The 27,437-nt window shown below is 43.1% G+C and overlaps 1 protein-coding gene and 1 long non-coding RNA gene across 4 annotated transcripts in view; one reads left to right on the forward strand and one right to left on the reverse strand.

The window, feature by feature from the left end:
* LOC119849921 lies at positions 1 to 20,274 on the forward strand. 3 transcript variants are annotated; one of them, XR_005290636.2, is made up of 4 exons: positions 16,718 to 17,049; positions 18,020 to 18,245; positions 19,570 to 19,792; positions 20,140 to 20,274. It is a non-coding gene; the product is annotated as an uncharacterized LOC119849921 (long non-coding RNA). The 3 variants fall into 3 exon arrangements; XR_005290637.2 differs by lacking the exon at positions 16,718 to 17,049 and adding an exon at positions 1 to 353 and having other exon boundaries at positions 19,570 to 20,274; XR_005290635.2 differs by having other exon boundaries at positions 16,722 to 17,049; positions 19,570 to 20,274.
* ECHDC3 (enoyl-CoA hydratase domain containing 3) overlaps positions 17,989 to 27,437 on the reverse strand; it is a 12,455-nt gene continuing 3,006 nt past the window's right edge. The window contains exons 3-5 of the mRNA XM_038387319.2: positions 23,228 to 23,325; positions 20,270 to 20,470; positions 17,989 to 18,544 (exon numbers count right to left, since the gene is read on the reverse strand). Of these exons, the coding sequence (XP_038243247.1) occupies positions 18,212 to 18,544; positions 20,270 to 20,470; positions 23,228 to 23,325 (632 nt within the window). The 3' untranslated portion in view covers positions 17,989 to 18,211. The remainder of the gene's footprint in view (positions 18,545 to 20,269; positions 20,471 to 23,227; positions 23,326 to 27,437) is intronic.

Consider the following 27,437-nt stretch of genomic DNA (forward strand, 5'->3'; position numbering starts at 1 on the left):
GTGAGGAGTATAGGAAAAGGCTCAGGGATATAGTAGCATGGTTTAAGATAGTACAGACCTTGGCTGTTGATTACTCTGGGTTCTAGTTCAGTGACCCTCTAGAGGGTGGGCCCAGATTCCCCTACCAGCAACTGGAGAAGTGGCACAGTCTGGGCAGTAAATGGAAAGATTGCCTGAGACAGTTTGTATGGAGAAATTTTAATACCCCAGAAGGGGAAAACATGCAGTGACCTGGCTGGAGGGCCAAGCTACAAAAGAGGGAGCACCCCCCAGTGACCGAGAGGCTACAGGGTGTGCAAATGAGTGATGGAAGGGGGTAATCCCCAGAGCAGCTAGGAGGAGATGCCCTAGTGGTAAGTGAGCCCTGTTACAATCACTTAAATTTCTATTCTTTGTTGTTAAACTTATTCTTGTTTTATTGCAAAACCAGCTCAATGCTGTGTATTAAAGTGGAAATCTTCAGCTAAACTAACAGGCTGCTGTGTGTCCTGTCTCTTCAGAAGCAGTGGACCTAGGCCAGGTCTACAGCACCCATTCAAAAAAAATCCACACCCGCCCCATGTAATACAGTTATACTGACCTAACCCCTGGTATAGACAGTACTACGTCAATAGGAGAGCTGCTTCTGCTGACATAGCTACCATCTCTTGCAGAGGTGGATTAACTGCACTGACAGCAGAAGCTCTCCTTTCAGTATAGTAATATCTTCACTAAGTGCTTTAGCAATGCAGCTGGATCACTACAGTTTTAAGTGAACACCTGCCCTTAGTAATTTGTGTGAGTGGCCAGTGAGAAGGACTGGACACTGCAGAGAAATGTCTCTGGGGAACTCAGGACAAGGGGTTCACTGATTGTTATCTGCTAGGAAAGGTTTGGACTGGCAGGAGTCCTGAAGAGTTTGCTGGCAAGGCAGACAGGCTGATTTGTCAGGGAGTTGTTATGCAGTTTAATAGTATCAAAATTCTCACTTGTTGAGGCTGAGAGGGGTCACATAGGGCTCACAGTTTTGGGTACTTGTGAAGGACATCACATGTTTATACACGATTCAGCATTTTCTTAGTTTCTCCATTCTCTGATGAAAACATGCTCTTTCATAAACCACATTTATCTGAGGTTAAAAGGATGCCTCAAACATAGCCAAAACCCTTGCATAGTTATCTTTGTGACTGTCTTCAGTACAGTCAAAGTATTTAAAAGGTATGATCTGCCTGTTTCCCCATAGAACAAGTTAAAGAGCACCCCTGAATGTCTCCAATTTCCTTGGAGTTAGTTTGCAAAATATTTGTTAGTCTCTAAGGTGCCACAAGTACTCCTTTTTTCTTTTTGCGAATACAGACTAACACGGCTGCTACTCTGAAACTTTGCAAAATATTGTTTCTAATTCATTCATTTTGTAGGTCTATCAAAACTGAAGCTCTCTGAAGAGTGGCATGTTGATGAGATCAACTCTGCATCCTTTGTTCCTTCTGTTTACAACCTTTATAATTGCTTCCCTTCTGTTTCTGCTCCTCTCTGAGGCTAGTTTACTTCTGACACCATGTCATGTACACCTTGTACACAGTAGGTTGCATGACTGCTACTTAGCAAGTCAGGCTTCTCTATCTGATATGGACTGACTAAAGAGCTTCCTTCTCAGAGAGATGCACCAAAGGTGTGTCTTCCATAAGATCCTTTAATATATGGCCAGGAATGTCTAAACGTTATAATAGTTTTGGATTCCATTGCAAAACTGAGTGCAAGCAAACAATATGCATTTTTAATACTGAAATGTACGCATCTAAGAAATAAAGAGTATAGGCCATATTTATGGAATGAGGCACCATATTCTGGGAAACAGTGACTCTGAAACAAATGGATCTGGGGGTCATGGTGGATAATCAGCTGAACATGAGCTCCCCGTGTAAATCTGTGGCCAAAAGACCTAATGTGATCCTGGGATGCATAAACAGGGAAATCTCAAGGAGGAATGGAGAGATTCTTTTACCTCTGTATTTAGCTCTGGTGCATCCGCAGCTTGAATATTGTTCCCAGTTCTGGTGCCCACAATTCAAGAAGGATGTTGATAAATTGGAGAGGGTTCACAGAAGAGCCATGAGAACGATCAAAGGATTAAAAACCTGCCTTTCAGTGATAGTCTCAAGGAGCTCAATCTATTTATCTTAACAGAAGTTTAAGGGGTGATTTGATTATAGTCTAAGTACCTTTGTGGGGAACAAATATTTAACAATGAGCTCTCTAATCTAGTAAAGAAAGGTAGAACACAATGCAATGGGTGGAAGTTGAAGACAAATTCAGACTGGACATAAGGTATAAAATGTTGACAGTGAAGGTAATTAAACATTGGAACAATTTATCAAGGAGCTTGGTGGATTCTCCAACGCTGACAATTTTTAAATCAATATTGGTTTTTTTCTAAAAGATCTATCTAGGAACTATTTTGGGGAAGTTCTATGGCCTGTGTTACACAGGAGGTCAGACAAGATGATCGCGATGTTCCCTTCTGGCTTTGGCATCTATGAAACTAAATGGAAACTTGTGCAAAAATATTTTTGATTTTCATTTAAAAAAAAATTCAGTTTTTAATTTAAAAACTGAAATTTCAGTTTTAAACTAAGTAAAATCAGTTTTTGGTTGCCAAAAACTGAAATGTTTAGTATCCCTTTACCCAAAACCAAGCAAGATTTGGTTTTCAGGTGTGTGTGTGTGGTTTTTTTTTTTTAAACGGAAACTCAAGTTTTGAAGAAACGACAAATATTTTCTTTTTCCATTGACTTTTTGGTGGGGGAAAAATAGTTTCCCAGCCAGCTCCAGTTGTTATAGGTGCCCTGCTATTTGAAATGGTTAATCTTTCCCCATTAAATTGTCCGTTTCAAGGGTTTTTTTTACTGCTTGTTTTTAAATTACTCTTTGGTTGTGTCACAATATTTCGGAGAGGTCTTTTGGTTCTCTTGATATAGTGGAGCCTGAAATGGAAGCTTTCTTTGTCTGAACACCTGCCTTAGGGAACTGAGTTTTAATTGCTCTGCAGCTGCGGATATCACTTCTGACTCCATTCTGAATGGTACACTAATGCTGGCATTTCAAACTGAAAAAAATAAATGTGTATTTGCTACTGCTTTTAGTCAAAGTGTATTTGGATAAACTTTAACATTGCTTTTTTGCCCTGGCATAAAAGACCATATAAATGTTCTATCACTACTATTTAAATGGCTTCCGTTACCAGAGTGCCTCACAATCTCTAATGAAGAAAAGAAGTACTTGTGGCACCTTAGAGACTAACAAATTTATTAGAGCATAAGCTTTCGTGAGCTACAGCTCACTTCATCGGATGCATTTGGTGGAAAAAACAGAGGAGAGATTTATATATATACACACACACACACACACACACACACACACACACACACACACACAGAGAACATGAAACAATGGGTTTATCATACACACTGTAAGGAGAGTGATCACTTAAGATAGGCCATCACCAACAGCGGGGGGGGGGGGGGGAAAGGAGGAAAACCTTTCATGGTGACAAGCAGGTAGGCTAATTCCAGCAGTTAACAAGAATATCAGAGGAACAGTGGGGGGGGGGGTGGGAGGGAGAAATACCATGGGGAAATAGTTTTACTTTGTGTAATGACTCATCCATTCCCAGTCTCTATTCAAGCCTAAGTTAATTGTATCCAGTTTGCAAATTAATTCCAATTCAGCAGTCTCTCGTTGGAGTCTGTTTTTGAAGCTTTTTTGTTGAAGGATAGCCACTCTTAGGTCTGTGATCGAGTGACCAGAGAGATTGAAGTGTTCTCCAACTGGTTTTTGAATGTTATAATTCTTGACGTCTGATTTGTGTCCATTCATTCTTTTACGTAGAGACTGTCCAGTTTGGCCAATGTACATGGCAGAGGGGCATTGCTGGCACATGATGGCATATATCACATTGGTAGATGCGCAGGTGAACGAGCCTCTGATAGTGTGGCTGATGTGATTAGGCCCTATGATGGTATCCCCTGAATAGATATGTGGACAGAGTTGGCAACGGGCTTTGTTGCAAGGATAGGTTCCTGGGTTAGTGGTTCTGTTGTGTGGTGTGTGGTTGCTGGTGAGTATTTGCTTCAGATTGGGGGGCTGTCTGTAAGCAAGGACTGGTCTGTCTCCCAAGATCTGAGAGAGCGATGGCTCGTCCTTCAGGATAGGTTGTAGATCCTTGATGATGCGTTGGAGGGGTTTTAGTTGGGGGCTGAAGGTGATGGCTAGTGGCGTTCTGTTGTTTTCTTTGTTGGGCCTGTCCTGTAGTAGGTGACTTCTGGGTACTCTTCTGGCTCTGTCAATCTGTTTCTTCACTTCAGCAGGTGGGTATTGTAGTTGTAGGAATGCATGATAGAGATCTTGTAGGTGTTTGTCTCTGTCTGAGGGGTTGGAGCAAATGCGGTTATATCGTAGCGCTTGGCTGTAGACAATGGATCGAGTGGTATGATCTGGATGAAAGCTAGAGGTATGTAGGTAGGAATAGCGGTCAGTAGGTTTCCGATATAGGGTGGTGTTTATGTGACCATCGCTTATTAGCACCGTAGTGTCCAGGAAGTGGATCTCTTGTGTGGACTGGTCCAGGCTGAGGTTGATGGTGGGATGGAAATTGTTGAAATCATGGTGGAATTCCTCAAGAGCTTCTTTTCCATGGGTCCAGATGATGAAGATGTCATCAATGTAGCACAAGTAGAGTAGGGGCATTAGGGGACGAGAGCTGAGGAAGCGTTGTTCTAAGTCAGCCATAAAAATGTTGGCATACTGTGGGGCCATGCGGGTACCCATCGCAGTGCCGCTGATTTGAAGGTATACATTGTCACCAAATGTGAAATAGTTATGGGTCAGGACAAAGTCACAAAGTTCTGCCACCAGGTTAGCCGTGACAGTATCGGGGATACTGTTCCTGACGGCTTGTAGTCCATCTTTGTGTGGAATGTTGGTGTAGAGGGCTTCTACATCCATAGTGGCTAGGATGGTGTTTTTAGGAAGATCACCAATGGACTGTAGTTTTCTCAGGAAATCGGTGGTGTCTCGAAGATAGCTGGGAGTGCTGGTAACGAAGGGCCTGAGGAGGGAGTCTACATAGCCAGACAATCCTGCTGTCAGGGTGCCAATGCCTGAGATGATGGGGCATCCAGGATTTCCAGGTTTATGGATCTTGGGTAGCAGATAGAATACCCCAGGTCGGGGTTCTAGGGGTGTGTCTGTGCGGATTTGTTCTTGTGCTTTTTCAGGGAGTTTCTTGAGCAAATGCTGTAGTTTCTTTTGGTAACTCTCAGTGGGATCAGAGGGTAATGGCTTGTAGAAAGCGGTGTTGGAGAGCTGCCTAGTAGCCTCTTGTTCATACTCCGACCTAGTCATGATGACGACAGCACCTCCTTTGTCAGCCTTTTTGATTATGATGTCAGTTGTTTCTGAGGCTGTGGATGGCACTGTGTTCTGCATGGCTGAGGTTATGGGGTAAGCGATGCTGCTTTTCCACAATTTCAGCTCGTGCACGTCGGCGGAAGCAGTCTATGTAGAAATCCAGGCTGCTCAGAAACAACTCTGACATCATAATCAAAAAGGCTGACAAAGGAGGTGCTGTCGTCATCATGAATAGGTCCGAGTATGAACAAGAGGCTACTAGGCAGCTCTCCAACACCGCTTTCTACAAGCCATTACCCTCTGATCCCACTGAGAGTTACCAAAAGAAACTACAGCATTTGCTCAAGAAACTCCCTGAAAAAGCACAAGAACAAATCCGCACAGACACACCCCTAGAACCCCGACCTGGGGTATTCTATCTGCTACCCAAGATCCATAAACCTGGAAATCCTGGACGCCCCATCATCTCAGGCATTGGCACCCTGACAGCAGGATTGTCTGGCTATGTAGACTCCCTCCTCAGGCCCTTCGTTACCAGCACTCCCAGCTATCTTCGAGACACCACCGATTTCCTGAGGAAACTACAGTCCATTGGTGATCTTCCTAAAAACACCATCCTAGCCACTATGGATGTAGAAGCCCTCTACACCAACATTCCACACAAAGATGGACTACAAGCCGTCAGGAACAGTATCCCCGATACTGTCACGGCTAACCTGGTGGCAGAACTTTGTGACTTTGTCCTGACCCATAACTATTTCACATTTGGTGACAATGTATACCTTCAAATCAGCGGCACTGCGATGGGTACCCGCATGGCCCCACAGTATGCCAACATTTTTATGGCTGACTTAGAACAACGCTTCCTCAGCTCTCGTCCCCTAATGCCCCTACTCTACTTGCGCTACATTGATGACATCTTCATCATCTGGACCCATGGAAAAGAAGCTCTTGAGGAATTCCACCATGATTTCAACAATTTCCATCCCACCATCAACCTCAGCCTGGACCAGTCCACACAAGAGATCCACTTCCTGGACACCACGGTGCTAATAAGCGATGGTCACATAAACACCACCCTATATCGGAAACCTACTGACCGCTATTCCTACCTACATACCTCTAGCTTTCATCCAGATCATACCACTCGATCCATTGTCTACAGCCAAGCTCTACGATATAACCGCATTTGCTCCAACCCCTCAGACAGAGACAAACACCTACAAGATCTCTATCATGCATTCCTACAACTACAATACCCACCTGCTGAAGTGAAGAAACAGATTGACAGAGCCAGAAGAGTACCCAGAAGTCACCTACTACAGGACAGGCCCAACAAAGAAAACAACAGAACGCCACTAGCCATCACCTTCAGCCCCCAACTAAAACCCCTCCAACGCATCATCAAGGATCTACAACCTATCCTGAAGGACGAGCCATCGCTCTCTCAGATCTTGGGAGACAGACCAGTCCTTGCTTACAGACAGCCCCCCAATCTGAAGCAAATACTCACCAGCAACCACACACCACACAACAGAACCACTAACCCAGGAACCTATCCTTGCAACGAAGCCCATTGCCAACTTTGTCCACATATCTATTCAGGGGATACCATCATAGGGCCTAATCACATCAGCCACACTACCAGAGGCTCCTTCACCTGCGCATCTACCAATGTGATATATGCCATCATGTGCCAGCAATGCCCCTCTGCCATGTACATTGGCCAAACTGGACAGTCTCTACGTAAAAGAATGAATGGACACAAATCAGATGTCAAGAATTATAACATTCAAAAACCAGTTGGAGAACACTTCAATCTCTCTGGTCACTCGATCACAGACCTAAGAGTGGCTATACTTCAACAAAAAAGCTTCAAAAACAGACTCCAACGAGAGACTGCTGAATTGGAATTAATTTGCAAACTGGATACAATTAACTTAGGCTTGAATAGAGACTGGGAATGGATGAGTCATTACACAAAGTAAAACTATTTCCCCATGGTATTTCTCCCTCCCACCCCACCCCCCACTGTTCCTCTGATATTCTTGTTAACTGCTGGAATTAGCCTACCTGCTTGTCACCATGAAAGGTTTTCCTCCTTTTTCCCCCTCCCCCCCCTGCTGCTGGTGATGGCTTATCTTAAGTGATCACTCTCCTTACAGTGTGTATGATAAACCCATTGTTTCATGTTCTCTGTGTGTGTGTGTGTGTGTGTGTGTGTGTGTGTGTGTGTGTGTGTGTGTGTGTGTGTATATAAATCTCTCCTCTGTTTTTTCCACCAAATGCATCCGATGAAGTGAGCTGTAGCTCACGAAAGCTTATGCTCAAATAAATTTGTTAGTCTCTAAGGTGCCACAAGTACTCCTTTTCTTTTTGCGAATACAGACTAACACGGCTGCTACTCTGAAATCTCTAATGAATCTTCCTAGCACTCCTGTGAAGTAGGGAAATACTATTATCCTCATTTTACAGATAGGGAAATGAGGCTCTTTTAGACTAAGGCTCAGATCTGTAAAGATATTTAGGCACCTAGCTTCCAGGAGATCTATGGAAGCTAGAAGCCTAAAGATCATTGAGGATCTGGGTCTATAACTTGCTTAAAGTCACATGGGAAGTCTGCTGCAGAACTGGGAGCTGAACCCGGAACTGCTGAATACCAAGCTAGTGGCCTCACCACTAGACCATGCTTCCTCTCTATTTTTCTAGGTGATGCTTCTTTCAAAGAGATGGGTGGATAGGATGCATCTGAAGAACAAAGTCTAAACAGAAAGAGGGCTAGAGGCTGCATTGAGGGGAAAAGGCCAATTGTTTCATTACTGACCCAGTGTCTGACATACACGGAACAAATATCACCTTTTCCACTCTGCAGCTTTCACCGTATCTGTCATTAGTGGAGCCACACTATGCAGGCCCTGGAGCAGCCCAGGACCTGCAAGGTGGCATAAAACCATCTCTGCCCCATTTCCTCATGACTCCTGGAGGTCTGGTACAGCATCACACCATATATCACCTTCCATACTTGTATGCAGTTGAAGCCTTGACCTGTAGAAGGGCTCTCCATAAGCTCGAAAGTTTGTCTCGCCCACAGAAGTTGGTCCAGTGAGAGAGAGGACCTTTCCCCACCTTGCTGCTCTACCTTCCATGCTGGTTAGAGAGTTCATTGATCCAGGTGTGTTTGCCACATTCCAAAGAGGAGGAGGGTCCCTGAATTCCTCTGCAGTTTGAATTGGATCCAGTATTTTTCTTCCCTTGTTCTAGCTGCTGTTTCCGTACATTAAGCTGCTTTGGATTTCATCCTGGGAGTTGTGATCCCTACACCAGTGTTGTGAGGTTTATTAGTTGCTTTTTTGTATGTGGGGGAAAAAAAAAAATTCCAAGTAGTATTAATTCTATCACAACTTTTATACTGAATACTTCATTGTTGTATTTGTCATTGAGGCCGGGCATAAAATTCAAGCCCAGATGAATAAACAGCTGGCCTTGGGATACTTTAATATTTACAATAGTCTAATGATTACTGAGACAGGACTATTACAAAGTGCCCACCTGCCCTGAGGGATCAGAATGACTCTGCAGGAAAGCAGCATGACAAATAGAACACTGTTCCCTGCTGAGAAGGGACTCTACATAATTTTTTAATTTTTCAGTAGCTTCTGCTAGGCCGTGGCATTTGCTGCCTATTTGGAGTAACCCCTTAAATACCTGTACACCGTGTTGCTGTAGCCGTGCTGGTCCCAGGAGATTAGAGACAAGGTGGGGGAGGCAATCTCTTATTGGACCAACTTCCATTGTGGGGAGAGACGAGCTTACACAGAGCTCTTCTTCAGGTCTGGGAAGCTACTCAGTGTCACAGCTAAATACAAGGTGGAACAGATTGTTTAGCATAAGTAGTTAACACACATTTCAGGGGACCATTCAAGGTGAAGAGGATGGTTAACATCCCTCCAGTCATAGGGGGGGAAGGGGAAGACAGATTGTTGTAATAAGCCATAAATCCAGTCTCTCTATTCAGTCCATGATTTTTAATGTTTAGCAAAGTTATGAAGTTTGGGGAGTTTAAATTCATAGCTTTGCTAGACGCTAGAAATCGTGGATTGAATAGCGACACTGGATTTATGGCTTATTACAACAATCTAACCCACTACCAACACCTCACCCAGCTGCCTCCTACCTTGCCCCCCTGTTATGACTGGACAGGTGTTAATCATAGAACATCAGGGTTGGAAGGGACCTGAGGAGGTCATCTAGTCCAACCCCCTGCTCAAAGCGGGACCAATCCCCATTTTTGCCCCAGATCCCTAAATGGCCCCCTCAAGTATGGAACTCACAATCCTGGGTTTAGCAGGCCAATACTCAAACCACTGAGCTATCCCTCCCCCCACTTCACCTCACCTTGAATGGTCCCTTGAAATACGTATTAACTACTTAATCTGTTTCACCTTGTATTTAGCTCTGACACTGAGTACATTTCCCAGACCTGGAGAAGAGCTCTGTGTAGCTTGAAAGTTTGTCTCTCTCAAACAGAAGTTGGTCCAATCAAAGCTATTAACTCACCCATGTTGTCACCTTAAATACCTTTCACCTCTACCTTGTAGACCATGTCTAGATATACAGCACTGCAGCAGCACAGATGCACCAATACAGCTATGCCGCTGCAGTGCATCTGGTGTAGATGCTCTATGCCAATGGGAGAGCGCTCTCTCATAGGTGTAATAAAACCACCTCTGAGCAACCGAAGCTATTTTGGCAGGAGATGCTTTCTTGCCAATAGCATTGTACACACGAGCACTTATGTCGGTGTAATTTGTGTCTCGGAGTGGCTTATTCAGCCCCTTGAGCAACATAATGCTGACTGGCTGTAATGTAGACACTGTCTTAGACTCCAGACAAGTGTGACAAGCATGTTAATAACTGACCAGTAACTAGTCAGTAACAATACATTGTACGTTTAATATCTGGTTTTATCACCCACAGATCTCAAAGTTCTTTACAAAGATGGTAAGTATTATCCCCAATTTACCAATGGGGAAACTGAGGCACAGAGCTGTAAAGTGACTTGCAAAAGATCACACAGCAGGCCAGTTAAAGAGCCAGGACTAAAATCCAGGTCATCCAAGTCTTGAACTACTGCTTTATCTGTTAGGTTACATTGTCTCCCTTAAGGTGTACGTCTTAATACTCTTTACGAACACTAATGAATCTCATGTTACAGATGGGTAACTGAGACACCTATTGGTTTTTAGGCAAAATTTTCCAGTGTCTACTAATTTTGGGTGGCTCAATTAGTGTCCTGCAAGTTCCCTTCCACTTGCCATCTATATACTAACGAGCCTCAAGGCTGTACCAGATCACTGGTCTTTAAGGGTCTGGCTACACTGCAGTTAAACCCACAGCTGGCCTGTGCCAGCTGACTCTGGCTTGCAGGGCTCAGGCTAAAGGGCCATTTAATTGCTGTGTAGATGTTCAGACTTAGGCTTCAGCCTGAGACCTCTGGGACCCTCGCAGTGTCCTAGAGCCTGGGCTCCATTCTGAGCTAGAATGTCTACCCTGTAATTGAACAGTCTCTTAGACTGAGCCCTGCAGGCCTGAGTCAGGTGGCATGGGCCAGCTGTGGGTGCCTAATTGCTGTGTAGACATACTAGTTGTGCTGGATGGAAAGATTCAGCCAAAGACACACACAACTGACTGGTAGGTTGGGACTATATCCCAGTGGAGTGGGTATTGGAAGGGATCTAACCACTCCTAAAATGCTCTCTGGATTTGGCAGGTAGTAGCTTATCCCTACTATAGAGGCAAGTGGCCATCCTGGGAGCTATTTTTTTTTTTTTTTACAACAAATCCAGGCTTTGTGAGGTTGGATGAAAAAGGGCCACAGTTAGGGTGACCAGATGTCTTGATTTTATAGGGACAGTTCTGATTTTTGGGTCTCTTATATAGGCTCCTATTACCTCTACCCACTGTCCCGATTTTTCACTCTTGCTGCCTGGCCTCAGTAAACTAATGGGAACTGGAAGCCTTGGTCGGAAAGAAGCATAGATGGAGTCAATTTCTCTTGATTACAAGGATATTTTCTTACCCTTGCTGTGCTGAGAGCTGTGCTTAAATCAACTGCTTGTTCCATGTACACACTCCAGTAAAAGAAAACACATGAAAGATGAGTACTTGTGGCACCTTAGAGACTAACAAATTTGAGCATAAGCTTTCATGAGCTACAGCTCACTTCATCAAATGCATTTGATGAAGTGAGCTGTAGCTCACAAAAGCTTATGCTCAAACAAATTTTAGTCTGTAAGGTGCCACAAGTACTCCTGTTTTTGCAAATGCAGACTAACAGGGCAGCTACTCTGAAACATGAAAGCTACTAGGCCAGTAGCCTTCAGTTGCTTCAAAATGAGCTATTTCTGCCCTCTACTGGTGCTTTGCTCTATCGCTCTGTCACTCTTAAAAATGTTTCCTACCATTGCAGCTCAAAGTTGGAATTTTGAGAATGTGTGATCAAATAATTCACCCAGTTTAAGTGACACTTTTTCTGACTTTAGTCTGTCTGGTTGCATATTATCCACAAACAGTACCTGGTTGCTATGAACATGTTCATTATTCTCATCTGTATTACAGTGGCACCACTGAGCTCAAAGTATTTCACTGAACATAATATAGTAAGACAGTGTTGCCCTGAAGACCTTAAGTCTAAATACAACAAGACAGACAAAAGGAGTCAGAAAAGTAGTATTAACTGCCCCCTGTTCCAGATGAAGAGTGAGACACACAGAGTAAGTGGAGCTTGCAGCACAAACAGCTCTGTTGGACTGGCTAGAAGTGGAAGACAAAAATTCAAAATAAGGCACAAATTTTTAACAAGGAGGTTGTTTTTAACAAGCCATTGGAACAAACTACCCACGGCAGTGGTGGATTCTTCTGTCTCTAGATGTCTTCAAATCCAGATATGCTTTAGGCAAACAAGTTATTGGGGTAATTAAGTGAAATTTAATGGACTGTGCTATAAAGGAGGCCAGACTAGGCCTTAAACACCACAAATTTGACTTGTCCAAGGTCACACAGGGACTCTGACAGAGCCAGGAAGTTAATCCAGATAATCTTTGTCCCAGTCCAGGGCTTTACTACATGACTATCTTCTCTTGTTAATCATTCAGAATTATGCAACTCTAGATTTATGGAAACATATTTAGATGCTATGGTAATGAGTGTCATAAAAATGAGTAAGATTAGATGTAGATCTGTTTTGTCAAGGAATTCCTGTGAACCATGTGTTGCTTGTACATTTGCTATTTGTATTTCACTAGACATGTAGTTAGAATGGCTTCCTAAATCTCTTGGACTCAATTCTGCTCCCTGATCCCACAAAAAACTTTGAAGACCTCTGGCTTGACTATTCACCTCAATAAATATTTACACATGTATTCATGAGGCCCTTTTTTCTTTCTGCAAACATTCATGTGTACAAAGATTTTGCTCCCAGGAATGTTCATGGAGAGCAAACAAATGCAGCTCTGAAGACCATCAGGGTGAATACATGATTATTCCAACCTGGTATTAGACCATGGAGTAGTAAAAATACCTCTGTGCAGGCTCTAGTACAGCCTCCCAGCAGTGCAGCTGTGCTAGTGAAGAATCAGGGTCTAGATTTCTCTACAGTCAATGCACCCTGGTGAAAGCACTGTCAGACTATCACAGAGAAGGAATTTGCTTAAACTGCAACAGGGAAAATTTTAAATTGTGTTAAATGCTTTATTAATGATTGTTACTTGCTTATTTATTGTGGTAACATCTAGGAAACCCAGGCTGGATAAATGCGGGGGGGAAGAGGATGTAAGAGGCTAGGGAGAATATGGGGGCAAGGCAATGGGTACAGCGTGAATGTGGGACACAGGGAAAGTGTTGGGGGGGCAGGACTGAAAGTGGGGTGTAGAGGAATGACAGAGGGAAGAAGAGACGGGAAGCATGAGGGGACATACAGAATCACTCTGAAATTCTCACCTGACTTCAGGAGCTGGGGTTTAAGGAAAATACCAACTATTACAAGTCACACGTGAAAATCATGACAGTTGGCAACATTGTTTCAGTCTGAAACAGTTTCAGTAGAATCACTTCCTCCTTTCAATTAATCAGTGGGATTAGCAATGTCCTACTTTAACCAGTTTTGCAGAAGGGCATCAAGTCTAGACAAGACCTATTTTTCTAATGTTAAACAAGTAGGAAACAAATGTATTGAGGCAATTTTTATACACCATAGAGAAGGGGAAAAGGCACAACTCTGAAGTTTTTATATACCTTTGTATGTCTCCTTACAAAAAAAGGCATATTTCTGAGGGGTACAGGATGCCAGTGGGTTTAAAAAGAAATCAGACAGTATAAACTGGGTGCATTGCCACTGAAACCAACAGAATTGCATCCCCCTGCATATTCTCAGTAGGAGTTTTGTCCAGCAAGCTTTAGCTCTTCATGAAAACATAGCCATTTATCTGAATTCTCCTTATTGTTTAGGGTAGGCTGCCCACATTTCCATGGAATTATTTAAACATAGAATTATTGGACCATTTTGCAGCTACAGAGTTGTGGTGTTTGGTTTTTTTTTATACATAGACTCTCTGCTCTTTGTGGCAACATTTGATATTGAGCAAGATAATGGTCAAAAAAGAACTTTGCTAGGCTCCTAATGAGAAATTGTTGACAGTAAAATTACCCCAACATTCATCACAAAGCCAATAAATGTCAAGCATGGCCTTTGATACAGTAGCTCATAATTCCTTCCCAAAAGCTTTTGCAGAGTCTTTTCAGAGTATGCCTCTGCCCTGCATTTCTGCTGATTTCACTGAAAACTTTGCTGGTGAAGAAGCTATATTGCTACTGACTGACCATGTGAACTTGGGCAAAACAATGGGCATCATTTTCCCCATCTGTAAAATGGGGACAATAATACTTACTAGCTACCAGTTACAATCCAATCCCAGTATCACCAGCCCCAGATCTTCAAATATTAAGAGTCAGCTCCCAAAATCATGAGACTGGCTTAAAACTAACAGGATTTAAAATGACTAAATTTGGGGGTTTTTTTATTTGCCTTTTGGGTTTTGAACCATTATGGTGCATGTTTCCAAGCTTTCCTCTGCAACCGTAAGGGCTAGAGCCTTATTTCAAAACAAACAATGAAAGCTGAAACTCTTATATAATCAACTGACTCCAGGAGCTAGAGATTTAAGAAAAATGCCAAATATTGTGACGCTTGTGATAAAGTCCCAAGTATGTGGAAAATTAGGATGTATTCTGAATTCCTACTCTCTTTTGCATGTTTAACATCAAATGTCTTGTGCCTGGTATCCTGAGTGTGTCTGTCTAAGGGCACCTTCAGCATATTTGCCCCAGCTAATACGCTGTGGACTACAGGACGTTCTTCTTGGAGCCAGAGAGGTCATTACTATATTACAGTTTCAATGAAGCTAAAACCTATTTTTGCACCCTGGCTTGTTTGCTTATGTTCTTCATTAGAGGAATATGTTTATAGATCAATGTGCCTGTTATATTACTTGAGACTTCAGTCCATTATGGGGCTCATGCACTTTCCTCTAAGGCAGTGGTGCCCAAACTTCTCCCACTCATGCCCCCCCCTTACTAGTATTGAAAGTGTCTGCACATGCCCCCTCCCCAGCTGGGACCATGGCCTGAGAGTGGGGTGAACAGCCAGGGGCAGGTGGCCAAGATTGAAGGTGGGCCCGGAGTGGGACTAGGTGATACTCCCCCCCCCTCACTCCTGCCATGCACTCCCAGACTTTCCTCCGTGCCCTCCTCAGGGGGGGGCACACCCCACAGATTGGATACCACTGCTCTAAGGCATCTAGTCCTAGCCACTCTCTGAGGCAAGATGCCTGACCAGTCAGATCAGTGTGCTGACCTGGGATGGCAATTTGTAGGTTACATTTTCTCCACCAGATCCAACTCTAGCTGCTGCTGCATATGTTGTAAAGTTAACAGAAATCATGTCCCTTCCTCTCAGAGCCACTTGTAATGATAAGCTGCATTCCTCGAAGCCCAACACACAGACATGTCACTTGTGATTCAGGTCACTTGGAAGTAGGTAATTACCTGGCAGGCTGACAGCTCCAGAGCAGGTTAATAGAAATGAATGGGGCAAAGTGGGAAAGACTCAATTATTTCAGGGCAAATTCTGTCCTCTGGCAGCAGCTAGGCACAGAAGTAGGGCTTTGTGATGGGGTTGGGACTCACACTGGAGAGCCTCCTGTTGGTCACTCTGGGAATTAGCTCAGTTCATGGGGAGCATCCTCTGCCAATGGTGTCCCATCCATCTCTCACCCTCGATTGAGGTCTCAACCCCCGTTGCTGCCCACTTGCGGCATCCTCTTCAGGACGCTGCCCTCTGGCAGAGCCCCCTAGTCCATGCTCACCCCCTTCTAGGAATGGGGGGGCAGTTAACAGCAGTCCTGCCGCTTTGCCCCAGCAGCCAATCACACCCCCAAAGTCTAACCCCTTCTATCAGGGGTCGGGTGCAGTCCACTATGGCCGCTCTAACAGTCTGGTGTAATACAAGGGGGGGGGTCCCGGTCGATAAACGTAAAGGTAAACTCAACTTATTTAAAAGTATTTCTGGACCCACCTGAGAAGCACAAAAGAAAGCAAGGGTAATGCATTAATAAGACCAAATACTGAGTACCAATGCCAAGCATTTAGTTTAGCTTCTTTAAGATTGTTTGTGATGCTGGATCTAATCCAAGCTCATACATTATGCATTTATGTGGTGCCATCATCAAAACGCTATTGTGTATAATGTAGATAGCTGTTGATGAAGTGCCTGTAGCGTTAAGATTGAAGTTATTGAACTTAAGCGTTTGGGCAAAAGTTATAGGAAACAGGGAAGATGAAAACCCTGAACAAATATATGCAGAATGCTAGGAATTCAGTGGACAATGTGATGGTGATGGTGGTGTAGAGGTTAGAAAACCCCCCAAAATGCCTCATGTCAACAGGCTTGAACTGTGTACAAAAGAATGAAGAGAAAAGAAAGACCTAAAAGAAATGACCATGTATAGCTATTGGTAAATGCATTATGCATGGAAAATCATGCTCCTGATATAAATGAACTATAAGGGGAATAGGAGAACTAAATATAGTAAATTTAGCAAATCGATGTATGTGATAAATGAGGCAAACATTGCCAAATATTTACAGATGGGGGGGGGGGGGGGAAGGAGAGTGGGGATAGCATTCTCCATCCCAACATTTGGAAGAAAGAAATTCATGAGATTTAGCAACTGCATTAATTGACTATGCAAAACCTGGGGAAGCAAACAAAGGAACATAGAACTTCACTGTTAGGAACAAAGTATCTTTGCTGTGATACAGAAGGGCCAGGAAGGAATGGGAGAGTGCTAGAGGGGAAATATATAAACTCAAGGCTAATTAAGGCGTGGTTCCCTGTAGACTAGGGAAGGTGGCTGTAGGTTAACTGGAGCACCTGCAGTGAATCAAGGCCCTGTTAGGAACCTAATAACCCCTGCTTCAGGCAGATGGAAGGAGAGCGGACGGCTGGGTGTTGAGAGATTTAGAAGACCTGAATACTGAAGTACTAGAGACCCTGTCCCAACAAGACAGGGAGACTCCCTTCCGCCCAGCAGCTAAGGAGTGAGGGTAAGAAATCCGCAGGGGTTGAGAGGGGCTGGGACTCAGAGTGAGGAGCAAACCCAGACCCCTCCCCTGCTTCCCACCTCTACCACCTTCCCAGGCTAGTAGTGGGGCCCTCTGTACCCAAGAGCAGGGGCAAAGGGTGGTATGTTAGCTCCCTGCCAAGAAAAGCGCAGGACCCACCAGACTAACATCAGCATCTTGCTACATTGTTCAGATGCACTCTCCGTGCTGAACCAAGGACATACAGTCTAATAGCTGGGCAATATTGTTGCCTCTTAATGGTATAAGACCAGATCCTCAGCTGGTGTAAACTAATATAGTTCCAGTGACTTTTGCTATGCCAATTTACATCAATTTAGTCCAAACTGAACATCCTGGGCCCAATCCTGGTCTCAAGGAAATCAATAGCAAAATTCCCATTGACTTAAATGAATCTAGATCAGGCCTTTTTTTGGCCGTGTGAAAATGCTGGACCTTCATTTAAAAGCTGCACAGACACTAGAGCAGACAAGGCACTAGAAGATGAACTGAAGGAAATAATCCTGCATTAGCTGAGGGAGATAGACTAATGACTTCTATGGCTCAGAATCACATTTTAATAAGGGGAAAGGACTCTAGCAAGCTTCTATCTTTATCATAATTGTACAGTATTCATGCTGTAATTAACTATATATGTGTGTGTGTGTGTGTGTGTATATATATACAACTGCCTGCTCCAGGATGACTCTAAATCCTTTAGCTGTGTGTAACAGGTTCTCAACTAACAGAGATTCTCACTTAGCTCAAGGAGTAGGGGGCCTTTGTTTTCAGAACAGGAGAATCCAAGTTCTTTCCCCCCAGTTTCTTGTGAAGTTCCAAGTAGCCATGAATATGTTACAATGACTACAGCCCCAGATAGAACTGAGCCCTTCTGACATAAGTCTGAGTTTCTGACAAGGTTGGTTTGATTTACTTCATTTTATTGTGTCCTCAGAAACCTTGTAATATGATTGTTGGCATCCCTTGAAGAACAACCTGAAATATTAGCTGTTACTTTCCTCATCATTGCCAGTGGCCATCAGCTACACAATACAGAAGTGAAATAGTTTTCAGCAATACCAAAAATACAGTCCCTGGGACTTTCACAGAGAAGACACTGGTGTGAGTTAGCTAAGCCTGAGTGTACTCATTTGCAAGCTGTGTTCACGCTATGTGACCAGGTAGGTTTGCGTTTCTGAATAAAGGCCTCTATTCCTTCGTGTCCATCCTTCAGGGTCAGATTGTCCACCATGACCTGGGAGGTCATTCTGTAGGCAGCATCTAGGTCCAGTGCCATCTGTTTGTAAAAGGTGGCTTTCCCCAGTGCTATAACAGACCGGCTGGTTTCACATATCTTGCGTGCAATTTTCATGGTCTCCTCTTCCAGCTTGTCTTCTGGTACCACCCTGCTGAGAAGTCCATGCAGCAAAGCATTGTGGGCAGAAATAGGCTCTCCTGTGAACAGCATCTCTAATGCAACCTGGATAGAAAAAATAAATCCTACTGAGCCAGTTCAACTTGCCTTGGTTTACATCAGCAATTAAAATGGAGACATAAGGCCCAATCTTGTTCAACCTGAAGTCACTAGCAAAATTCTCATGAGCTTCAATGGGAGCAGGGTTGAGTCCAGGGCCAAAAATGTTTCAAAAGTGCCCACAGATTTTAGGTGCCAACCTGAATCACGTAATCCTGATATCAAGAAGTGCTGAACCCCCATGATTCCAACTGAAGCCAAGGAGAGGGGTGGGTGCTCAGCATTTTCTAAAACAGAGGCCAATCTTTGTGCTTTAAATTGAGCACACTAAAAATAAAATAGAATAAAAATGAAGGCATGCCAAATCGGGGTAGTTTTAGTTTTGTGTGTGGTTTTTAATTAGACTCCCTGACCCTCAAATTAGATCACTGCTACATCTATTTCTGTATTCTGCTTCCTGCAATGACCTGTGTCTAATGCTTTATATGAGAGGGGAAAAAATCCATAATGTACTTGGCTAATTGTACAGTGCTAAATATGGGGAGAAAAATACCTTGCTGACCTTAGAGGCAATCAGCTGATATCCTGAATCATGAGATCTAAATACCCTTGTTGTTGTCTTTTGCTTCAGTAGCTACAAATACAAGCATCTTGGACACATTTCATTTGATAAGATGCAAAACCAGAAGTCCTAACAGTTGCAACAATGGTGCTTTTTAATCTGATATGGGAGCACTTGCACATTTTGGGGGAGGAATAGCTCAGTGGTTTGAGCCTGCTAAACCCAGGGTTGTGAGTTCAATCCCTGAAGGGGCCATTTAGGGGAACTGGGGCAAAAATTGGGGATTGGTCCTGCTTTGAGCAAGGGAGGTTGGACTAGATGACCTCCTGAGGTCCCTTCCAACCCTGATATTCTTTGATTAAAAAAATACAATGCCACATATTTTAAACATGGAATTGTACAATCAGAAATATTGGAAGGATGATCCAGGAGCAGCTGTAGTATCAAATCATTCTAACTCACTCAACAGATTTCAAGATGATGGCATCAGAGCTGGGAAGTTAAGGGTTAAGGTCCCTTTCCTGAAATCTGACCTGCACAGGAGGACCCTTGCACTTGGGCAGAGCCCCGCTGACATAGCAAGGACAAATGCTTCTGCCCAGATGGATCCAGTACTGTATGAGGACTGGGACCTGAGGTTGCACGTCTCAAACAAGACTTCGTGAAGTGAATTGTAATCCTTACTTGCCCAGGTAAATGGCTTGGCTACAGCCATACTCAGTCAGTAGGAAAGGAATGGGGAGGAGATAAAGGAGGGTCATAGATGCTATTTAAAACAGAGCTAAGCAGATCATGCTGGCATTGAAATGTCAGTGCTTGGCACGAATGGATACCTAAGGGGACTGGTATCCTGCACTTGGCGGGGTCTCTCAGCAGGGGGAAAAGCATCATTGCTGATCATCTGCTGCTGTGGGGACCCACTGCTTGGGATCAGGGAGGTAGCAGAGCTGCTGTCCTGGAATACAGGTCACATCTACATTATTCTTGGACTTCCCAGCCCCCCTCAGACCAGTGTTTTGTTTTGTTTTTTTTTCTAAAGTTGCTTTTGTCGTGCAAAACATTCCAAAGTGCCAAGTGAGCAAGGTGGATGGATCGGAGCTAGAGCACGTAAATACGGAGTCTACTTTCAGGAACCCAGAGAGAACAGGTCTCTCTTGAACACCGCCTACCTTTCTAGAAAGGGCTCTCCCCAAGGCCACAGCTGGTGTGGAGCAAAACAGCCCAACATTGACTCCGGGTGTAGCAAACTGGGATTTCTCACTCGCTACTGCAATGTCACAGCTCGCCACCAGCTGGCAGCCTGCTGCTGTAGCCAAGCCATTTACCTGGGCAATCACTGGTACGGGGAGTTTTTGGAGCAGAGTCATGACCTGTATATGCAAAAAGGAAGTGGTCAGCAGATTACGGATGCATAGGTGCAGCATGTTCCCATAATCCATGACTTGAAGATGTTATTACAGATACAATAATTATCTTCATTGATTATTATCTGTAATATGATAGCACAGTGTCCCAATAAAAGACAGTCCCTACCCCCAAAGAGTATTACACAGTGCTGGGGGCCAGGACACTTCTGTGGTACTGATCACCTGGAAAGTTGCTTAACTTCTTTGTGACTCCATTTTGGTCTGTATAATGATACTTATCCATGTTTGAGCTCTGCAGATAAAAAGAGCTATTTACCTGCTAAGTGTTATCATGATTACCTAGATAAACAACTCACATCAGCACACTGTGAGCAGATGACAGATTTCAGCTGGTTTCTTCACTCTCTTCTTGTTGGGGGAAAACACTTTTGCTAAATCCTATTTTACGTTCCTTGGCTGAAATCTCCAAATTCAGTTTTGCATGAGCTTTGCCTTTATCTCAGTTCTTGTGCTATTGTTTAAAAACTAGTGTTCGGCACTTCTTGAGAAATGGAACCAGCCAAGGAATCAGTTTGTGTACAGTAATCACATCTGCAACTACTTTCTTCAAAACATCCTTTACAAAAAAAATTACCATATTTGTTTTGTTGTTTTTAAACATGTCAGGAGAGCTAGTTTCTACTCCAGGATGTATTGGAGTTTTGTGTGGGATAATAATACCTAGCTTCTAAACAGTACTCTTCATCAGTGGATTTCAAAGTGTGTTCCAAAGGAAGTCAGTATTATTATCCCCATTTTACAGATGGGAAAACTGAGGCAGAGATTAAGTGATCTGCCCAAGGGCATGCAGCAGGCCACTGGCAGAGCCAGGACTAGAAGCAGTGTTTCCTGAGCCCTTAGTCCAACACTCTATTCAGCAGACCACACTGCATTGGGTATGTCACTTAACTTCCTTAGTTTCTCCACATGTAAGATGTGGTTATTTACCAATCAGACTTCCCTGCCACATAAGGGTAAAGTGAGGTTTGATTAGTGCTTTTAAATCTCTTTAAGATCCTCAGATAGAAGGGGCTATAGAAGTGCAAGATATTCCTGTTAGAAAAAAGATCATATATTTATTTTAGTCCCTGGCATTTCATTTCCTCTTGAACCTTCTTTATCATTTTCATGGTCCCAGGAATATTTATTTGAAGTATGGTGCATTATTTGTTCCTTACGCTCATGGCTAAATTATTACACTAGTCATATGCTAAGGCCCTGATCCTGTATAAGACTTATACACTGACTTAATTTTTTAAGCTACGAATAGTCTGCTAATCCTCCTATATTTTTATTAACTCAAAGCCTAGTTTGCTACATCATGAACCCCAAAGAATGAAATATCTGAGCCATTCTATTCCAATCTGCCCACTGATTACAGTGGGAACTGCCGATAACTGAAATCCTGCACACGTTCATGGTATTAATTATACACACAGGACAGTTTAATTTTCTTTGGGGTTAAAGTGGAGAAACTTGCAAACTCTTGATTCTACTCTATATGCCAGTAGAAAAGGTTTTATGTTTCTTCAGCTTTTCCATGAACCAGTGGCTGTTTGCTCAATTGCCCGTGGTCAGCATGGCAGGATATTGCTCAGATGGGGGTTAGGCACGAGCCTGTATGAATAACACATGACTATCTTCAACCAGGAGTAGATCTAGCCAGCCCTGATTCAATAGGTGTGCTATATTAAACTGCTGAGGGGGCACTGCCCACCTGCAGCAGCCCCTTTTTTCCTAGCACTGCAACTTTAATCCAAGCCTGGTGCTGAGGGGAGGCCCTGAGAGGCAGAGGCTGGAGAATGAGCCCATCCCCTCACTCACCCTGAATGAGCAACTCCTATCTTGCGGCCCTGGGGCTGGCTCCCCACTCTGGGTGTTGCAATCTTGCACATAGGATCACAGTGCCACTCAGGTTCGGCCTGGCTACCTCTCCATCATGTTTTCCTGGTTTTGCACCCTTGGTTTAATGATTTCTGTGGGTGCAACTGAATCCATAAACCCACCCTAAAGCCACCCCGTCTTCAACTGAAAAGAGCAAAACATCAACTTTGAATTAAACATTTATCTCACTAATACTATAAAACTAGTATTAAAATAAAAAAAAAAACGGGCAAATCCATGGGTGTTATCAGTATGTCTAATGGTACCTGGCACTTACATAGCAACTTTCTCATGAGGTTCTCAGAGCTTTTAACCAATATCAGTAAATTAACCATGTGTCCCTATTGGTTCCAGTTGACCAACTAGGTTTTAGAATAGGATAACGGCTCCTAATTGATGCAAGGTAGGTTAGGAGTATTATGACAATGAAACACAAGGAATTGATCCATATTTGTGCAGACTGCAAGACTCATGCAGTGATGATACATGGATCAAATATTAAAAAGATTTAAAGGAACATGCAACAATTATACCTAGTTTTGAGCATTTGCATATTGCAAGATACAAGCCTTTAATCATCCACAATCCTTACACTTCTGTTTGCATATGGAGAAACGATGAGAGAAAATAACGTGTCCAAGATCAGAGGGTAAATCAGTGGCAGAGTCAAGAACTGGAGTCAGGAGTCCAGAAGGCCAAGCTCTGCTCTAACCACTAGACCACCACATTCTCTCCCTTCTTAAACTTGTTTCATTGCCCCATTCAGCTCTGCACTTTAATAGTGGATTCACTGAAATGCATTATTGGCATTAATGCAAAACCAGCACCCTGGCTTACCTCAGCACAGGTGTCAAATACTTCGATATGGTGCTTCATATCCTGTTCACTGGACAATTCTTTTAAATCATGGCCAGCTGAAAATACAGGTCCTTCTGCTGCAAAGCATTCAATAAAATGAAGAAAAAAAACTTTAAACATTGCTGATCTGAATAAATCTAGCATCTTGGGCTGGTGACAATTCAGAATGTAGTAAGTCCTACATGGCAGAAGTAGAGATACCCCAAAAATAGGGGAGGAGGGTACTTTGCAAAAACATCACAAAATGTTGGCTTCTGTTTTTTAGATCAAGATTTCAACTGCTGTAGATCAAGATACAGACTGCTGTATAGCATTTAGTCACATAAGCCCCAGTGACTCTAACAGGCATTGTAAGAACACATCTGTAGAAGAAACCTATGAGCTTTCATTTTCAGCTTCTACTTTGCCTTCCATTGTAAGTGCCCAGTGAAATGCAACCAGTGATCTCATATCACTTGCTACTGAGCACCTCTTGTGTAACTTAGTGCAAGACATGACAACTGGTCATCTAGGAGAGGCACAAAATGGCAGACATAGTAAGAATTTACACATAAGAATGCACATAGCTCAAATATATTTCATCCCCAAGTCATCTAAGGCATCATATAATCTTAAATTGATATACAAGCCATAAAAGGGATCTCTTAAACTGCTACTGAAACTACAGATTGGTTCAAGGCAGGAGGTACCTGCATCGTAACAAATCACAACAGGCCACATGTTCACCTCATTAATCTTATTGCTATGTGAAATGCTCCCTAGCAACTCAGGTCTCCTAAGAGAAATCCAGAGGGGAGTTAGTGCTGCTCCTTGCAGTCGTGACACCCTCTCCTCAGTTCGGAGAAAAGGTGGTATACCAAATGCACTACTCCTGAGTGAGGGGGGCTGGGGAGGGCGGGAGGGAAGGGAAAAGCATAGCAGGGCTGGCTCTCTGTGTGAATGCCCTGTGACCTGCAAGGATAGTACCATATATCTCCAAGGATCCTCAAGCTCTGTGGAGTTAAGAGGCTGCAGCCCCCTCAAAAATAAAGTGAGGTCACACCCGCAGAATTTTTGAAATTCTTTCCTTCATCCTGTTGGCTATTCCATGGGAGGGGGTGGGAGTATTTGACCCCCTGTATTTAGCAGAGTTTCCTACCTCAGTCAGTAGGAAGTGATGGGGTTTTACAGGGCTCCAGATTCTCAGAAAACACAACAAAATAGTTATTCAGTGCAACTTAAACAACAGCTCCTACCCAGTATGGTGGGGAGCTGCTCTGTTCTTAGGCTGATTGACACAGTTCTCTCCTGTTTATACAGCACTCAACAGCCTTTGGTTACTATTTCACCCACGCTAAATAAAGATCAGGATTTTGGTGTCAGGTTGTTCAGGAGGGCAACAGACAAGAACTCTCTTTCCTCTCTGATGGTTGTTGTGGGCGATGGTTGCTCCACCTCCAAAGCTCTCATCTGTGGAATCCTACATGGCTAAGTCCTCTCCCTCTTCTCTCCCTTCTCTACCCATGATCCTTTAACTACATGATGCTGTCAGGAAGGCTGGTGTGACAGCACAGACTGAATTGCCAGCAGTATGCAGAATACACCCAGCTATACATCTGCTTTATGTCAAACACAAACTGTACCATCCCCCAGCTCTCTCAATGCGTACTAGAAATCTGAAACTAGATGAATGCTGAATCCAGGCCACAGCAAAGTAATAGTGGTAGGAAGAAGGAAGTATCCTCTCTATCAACGGCAGCTGCCCTCAGGATAAGTTGGTTGGCAGTTTTGGTGTTCTTTAGAGCTCCTTATTGCTAATGGATACTTATGTAGCCAGGCACCAAAAAACATCCATGTCCAACTGCAAAGACTGTGTCCCATCCCAGCAGACAGACACAGCCCTGGACATATAATTGTTCCCTCTGTGCCAGATTGTTGTAACTAATTATGTCTGGGGGAAAAAGCCACACGCACGCCCTTAAAAAGCTCCAGTTTATACAAAACACAGTAGCCCATGTGCCACTCTATTGCTAGGTCATGAAAAACAATCCCATAGGATTTGGCCTTAACTTGTCCGAGATTACTTCCTCCTCCATATCAGCTGCATTCCACTAGAACAATGAAACTGGAGTAGAGCTGGTTGAAAATTCTCATTTAAAAAAAAACAAAAAATCCCAAAATAAAAATGTTGAATATTTCACAAAATTTTTACTTTTTTTACTTTTGAAAAATTAGTACAAAATTTCAAAAAAATGGTCACTTTTCCCGTTTGTTTCACCCTCTGTTCTGTGGAGCATGCCAGGGCAGCTCATGAGTGTACAGGAGCCAGAATTTTCACAGGGGCTGCATCTAGATGATGAAATTCATTACAGCAAGCGATAAAAAGTACCATGGACTTTCAAAGCTAACTGAAAACTAACCTCTCTGACCTACCTTTCCCTCAATAAGCCATTCACCCACAGAGATATACAAATAATCCAACTCTCACTCTCATTCACACAAAATTAAAAAGAATTATGAACAAATCAAGCTATTTCTCCTACAAGCCAGGAAAGAAAAAAGATTATTTATTGTTTTTCTATTTTATATACTCTGGAAGTTCTCAGATATTACTGTTTTATTCAAGTTCTTATACCATGCCAATCAACTTTACCTATAGTGATCGGGGTTATATGAGTATCTAGAAGGAAGAAGGGACATAACACTTGGCTCTTATATAATGCTGGTCACCACTTGATCTTTAAAATGCTTGTCATCTTTCCTTTTACAAATAGGAAAACTGAGGGACGGTGAAGTTTGGAGACTTGCAGAAGAGTACAAAAGCGGCTAGTAATAGAGCTGAGAATTGAATCCACATCTCCTGAGTCCTAATATTGTGTCCTACCCACTGAACTTCTGCACAACATATTGTGACATTGATCACAACCTCAACATTAAGCACATGAGCCTGTGGAATTGCCGCTGAAATCAATGGGAGTTGTGGGAGCTCAACACCTCTTAACAGTAAACCCTTAAAAAAGAAAAAAAAGGAATTTTCTTTAACTTGATGGTCATTGTAACCTAGGTTTTATTCTGTTAAAAAAATCCCTATATATAAAATTGATTTTGAAAAGAAACGAAAAGTAACAATTGGACTTATGAACCCTTAAAAATATACTGCAGTAACGGTCCAAAACACTGCAGCTTACAAGAGGGTTCCTGCAGTGTTTGTCACTTGTGTAGATTTGTATTTTCACTGAGTGAAGAAAAGTTTGGTTATTACTATCATCAGTACTTATTATTGCACTTATAAAGTAGGGCCAGACCCTGCATGGACTTATGCATACGCTCAGCTTCACACAGCGTGGGTAGTACTCTCTCAGGTCACATTGAAGGTATTGTTCACAGTGTGTAAAATTAAGCATATATGTGGGACTTTGGATTTTCGGTCTTAACCAATAAAACACGATATAAATAAAATTTTAAAAAATTGTGTTTATCAAATAAACCCTGGAAATGGTTACTTGTATCTAAGGGCTCGTCTACACAGAGCAGTAATGCAGAGTATGAGAGGGTAATTTCTAAAGCACACTAATGTGTTGCGCATTAACTGGTCTCTGCAGACCCTGCTGATGGGCACGAAATGTTCTCTAGTGTGCTTTAGCATAGTGTGGTTCGAAACAGTGCTAGGTTGATGTACACCAGGGAACATTATGAAGAGATTGCTCATTACAGTGTATACAAAGAGAAAGCTCCAATATCCCTGATTTTTGGACTCATTGATTTTAAGGCCAAAAGGGACCATCATGATCATGTAGTCTGACCTCCAGGCCACAGAATATCACCCACCCATTCCTGTAATAAGCCGATAACCTCTGGGTAAGTTACTGAAGTCTTAAAATCAAGATTTGAGAACTACAAGTTACAGAGAATCCACCATTTACTCTCGTTCAAACCAGTACGTGACCTGTGATCCATGCTGCAGAGGAAGGTGAAACCCCCATGGGGTTTCTGCCAATCTGTCCTGGGGAAAAAATTCCTTCTGACTCCAAATATGGTGATCAGTTAGACCCTCAGCACGTGGGTGAGACCCACTAGTCAAAAACCTGGGAAAGAATTCTCTGTAGTAACTCAAAGCCCTCCCCAACTAGTGTCCCATCACCAGCCGTTGGAGATATGAGCCATCTACCCTCATCATACCATGCCCTTCATAAACTTATCAAGCTCAGTC

The sequence above is a fragment of the Dermochelys coriacea genome, chromosome 1 (genome assembly GCF_009764565.3).
Source record: "Dermochelys coriacea isolate rDerCor1 chromosome 1, rDerCor1.pri.v4, whole genome shotgun sequence".
Lineage (NCBI taxonomy): Eukaryota > Metazoa > Chordata > Testudines > Dermochelyidae > Dermochelys > Dermochelys coriacea.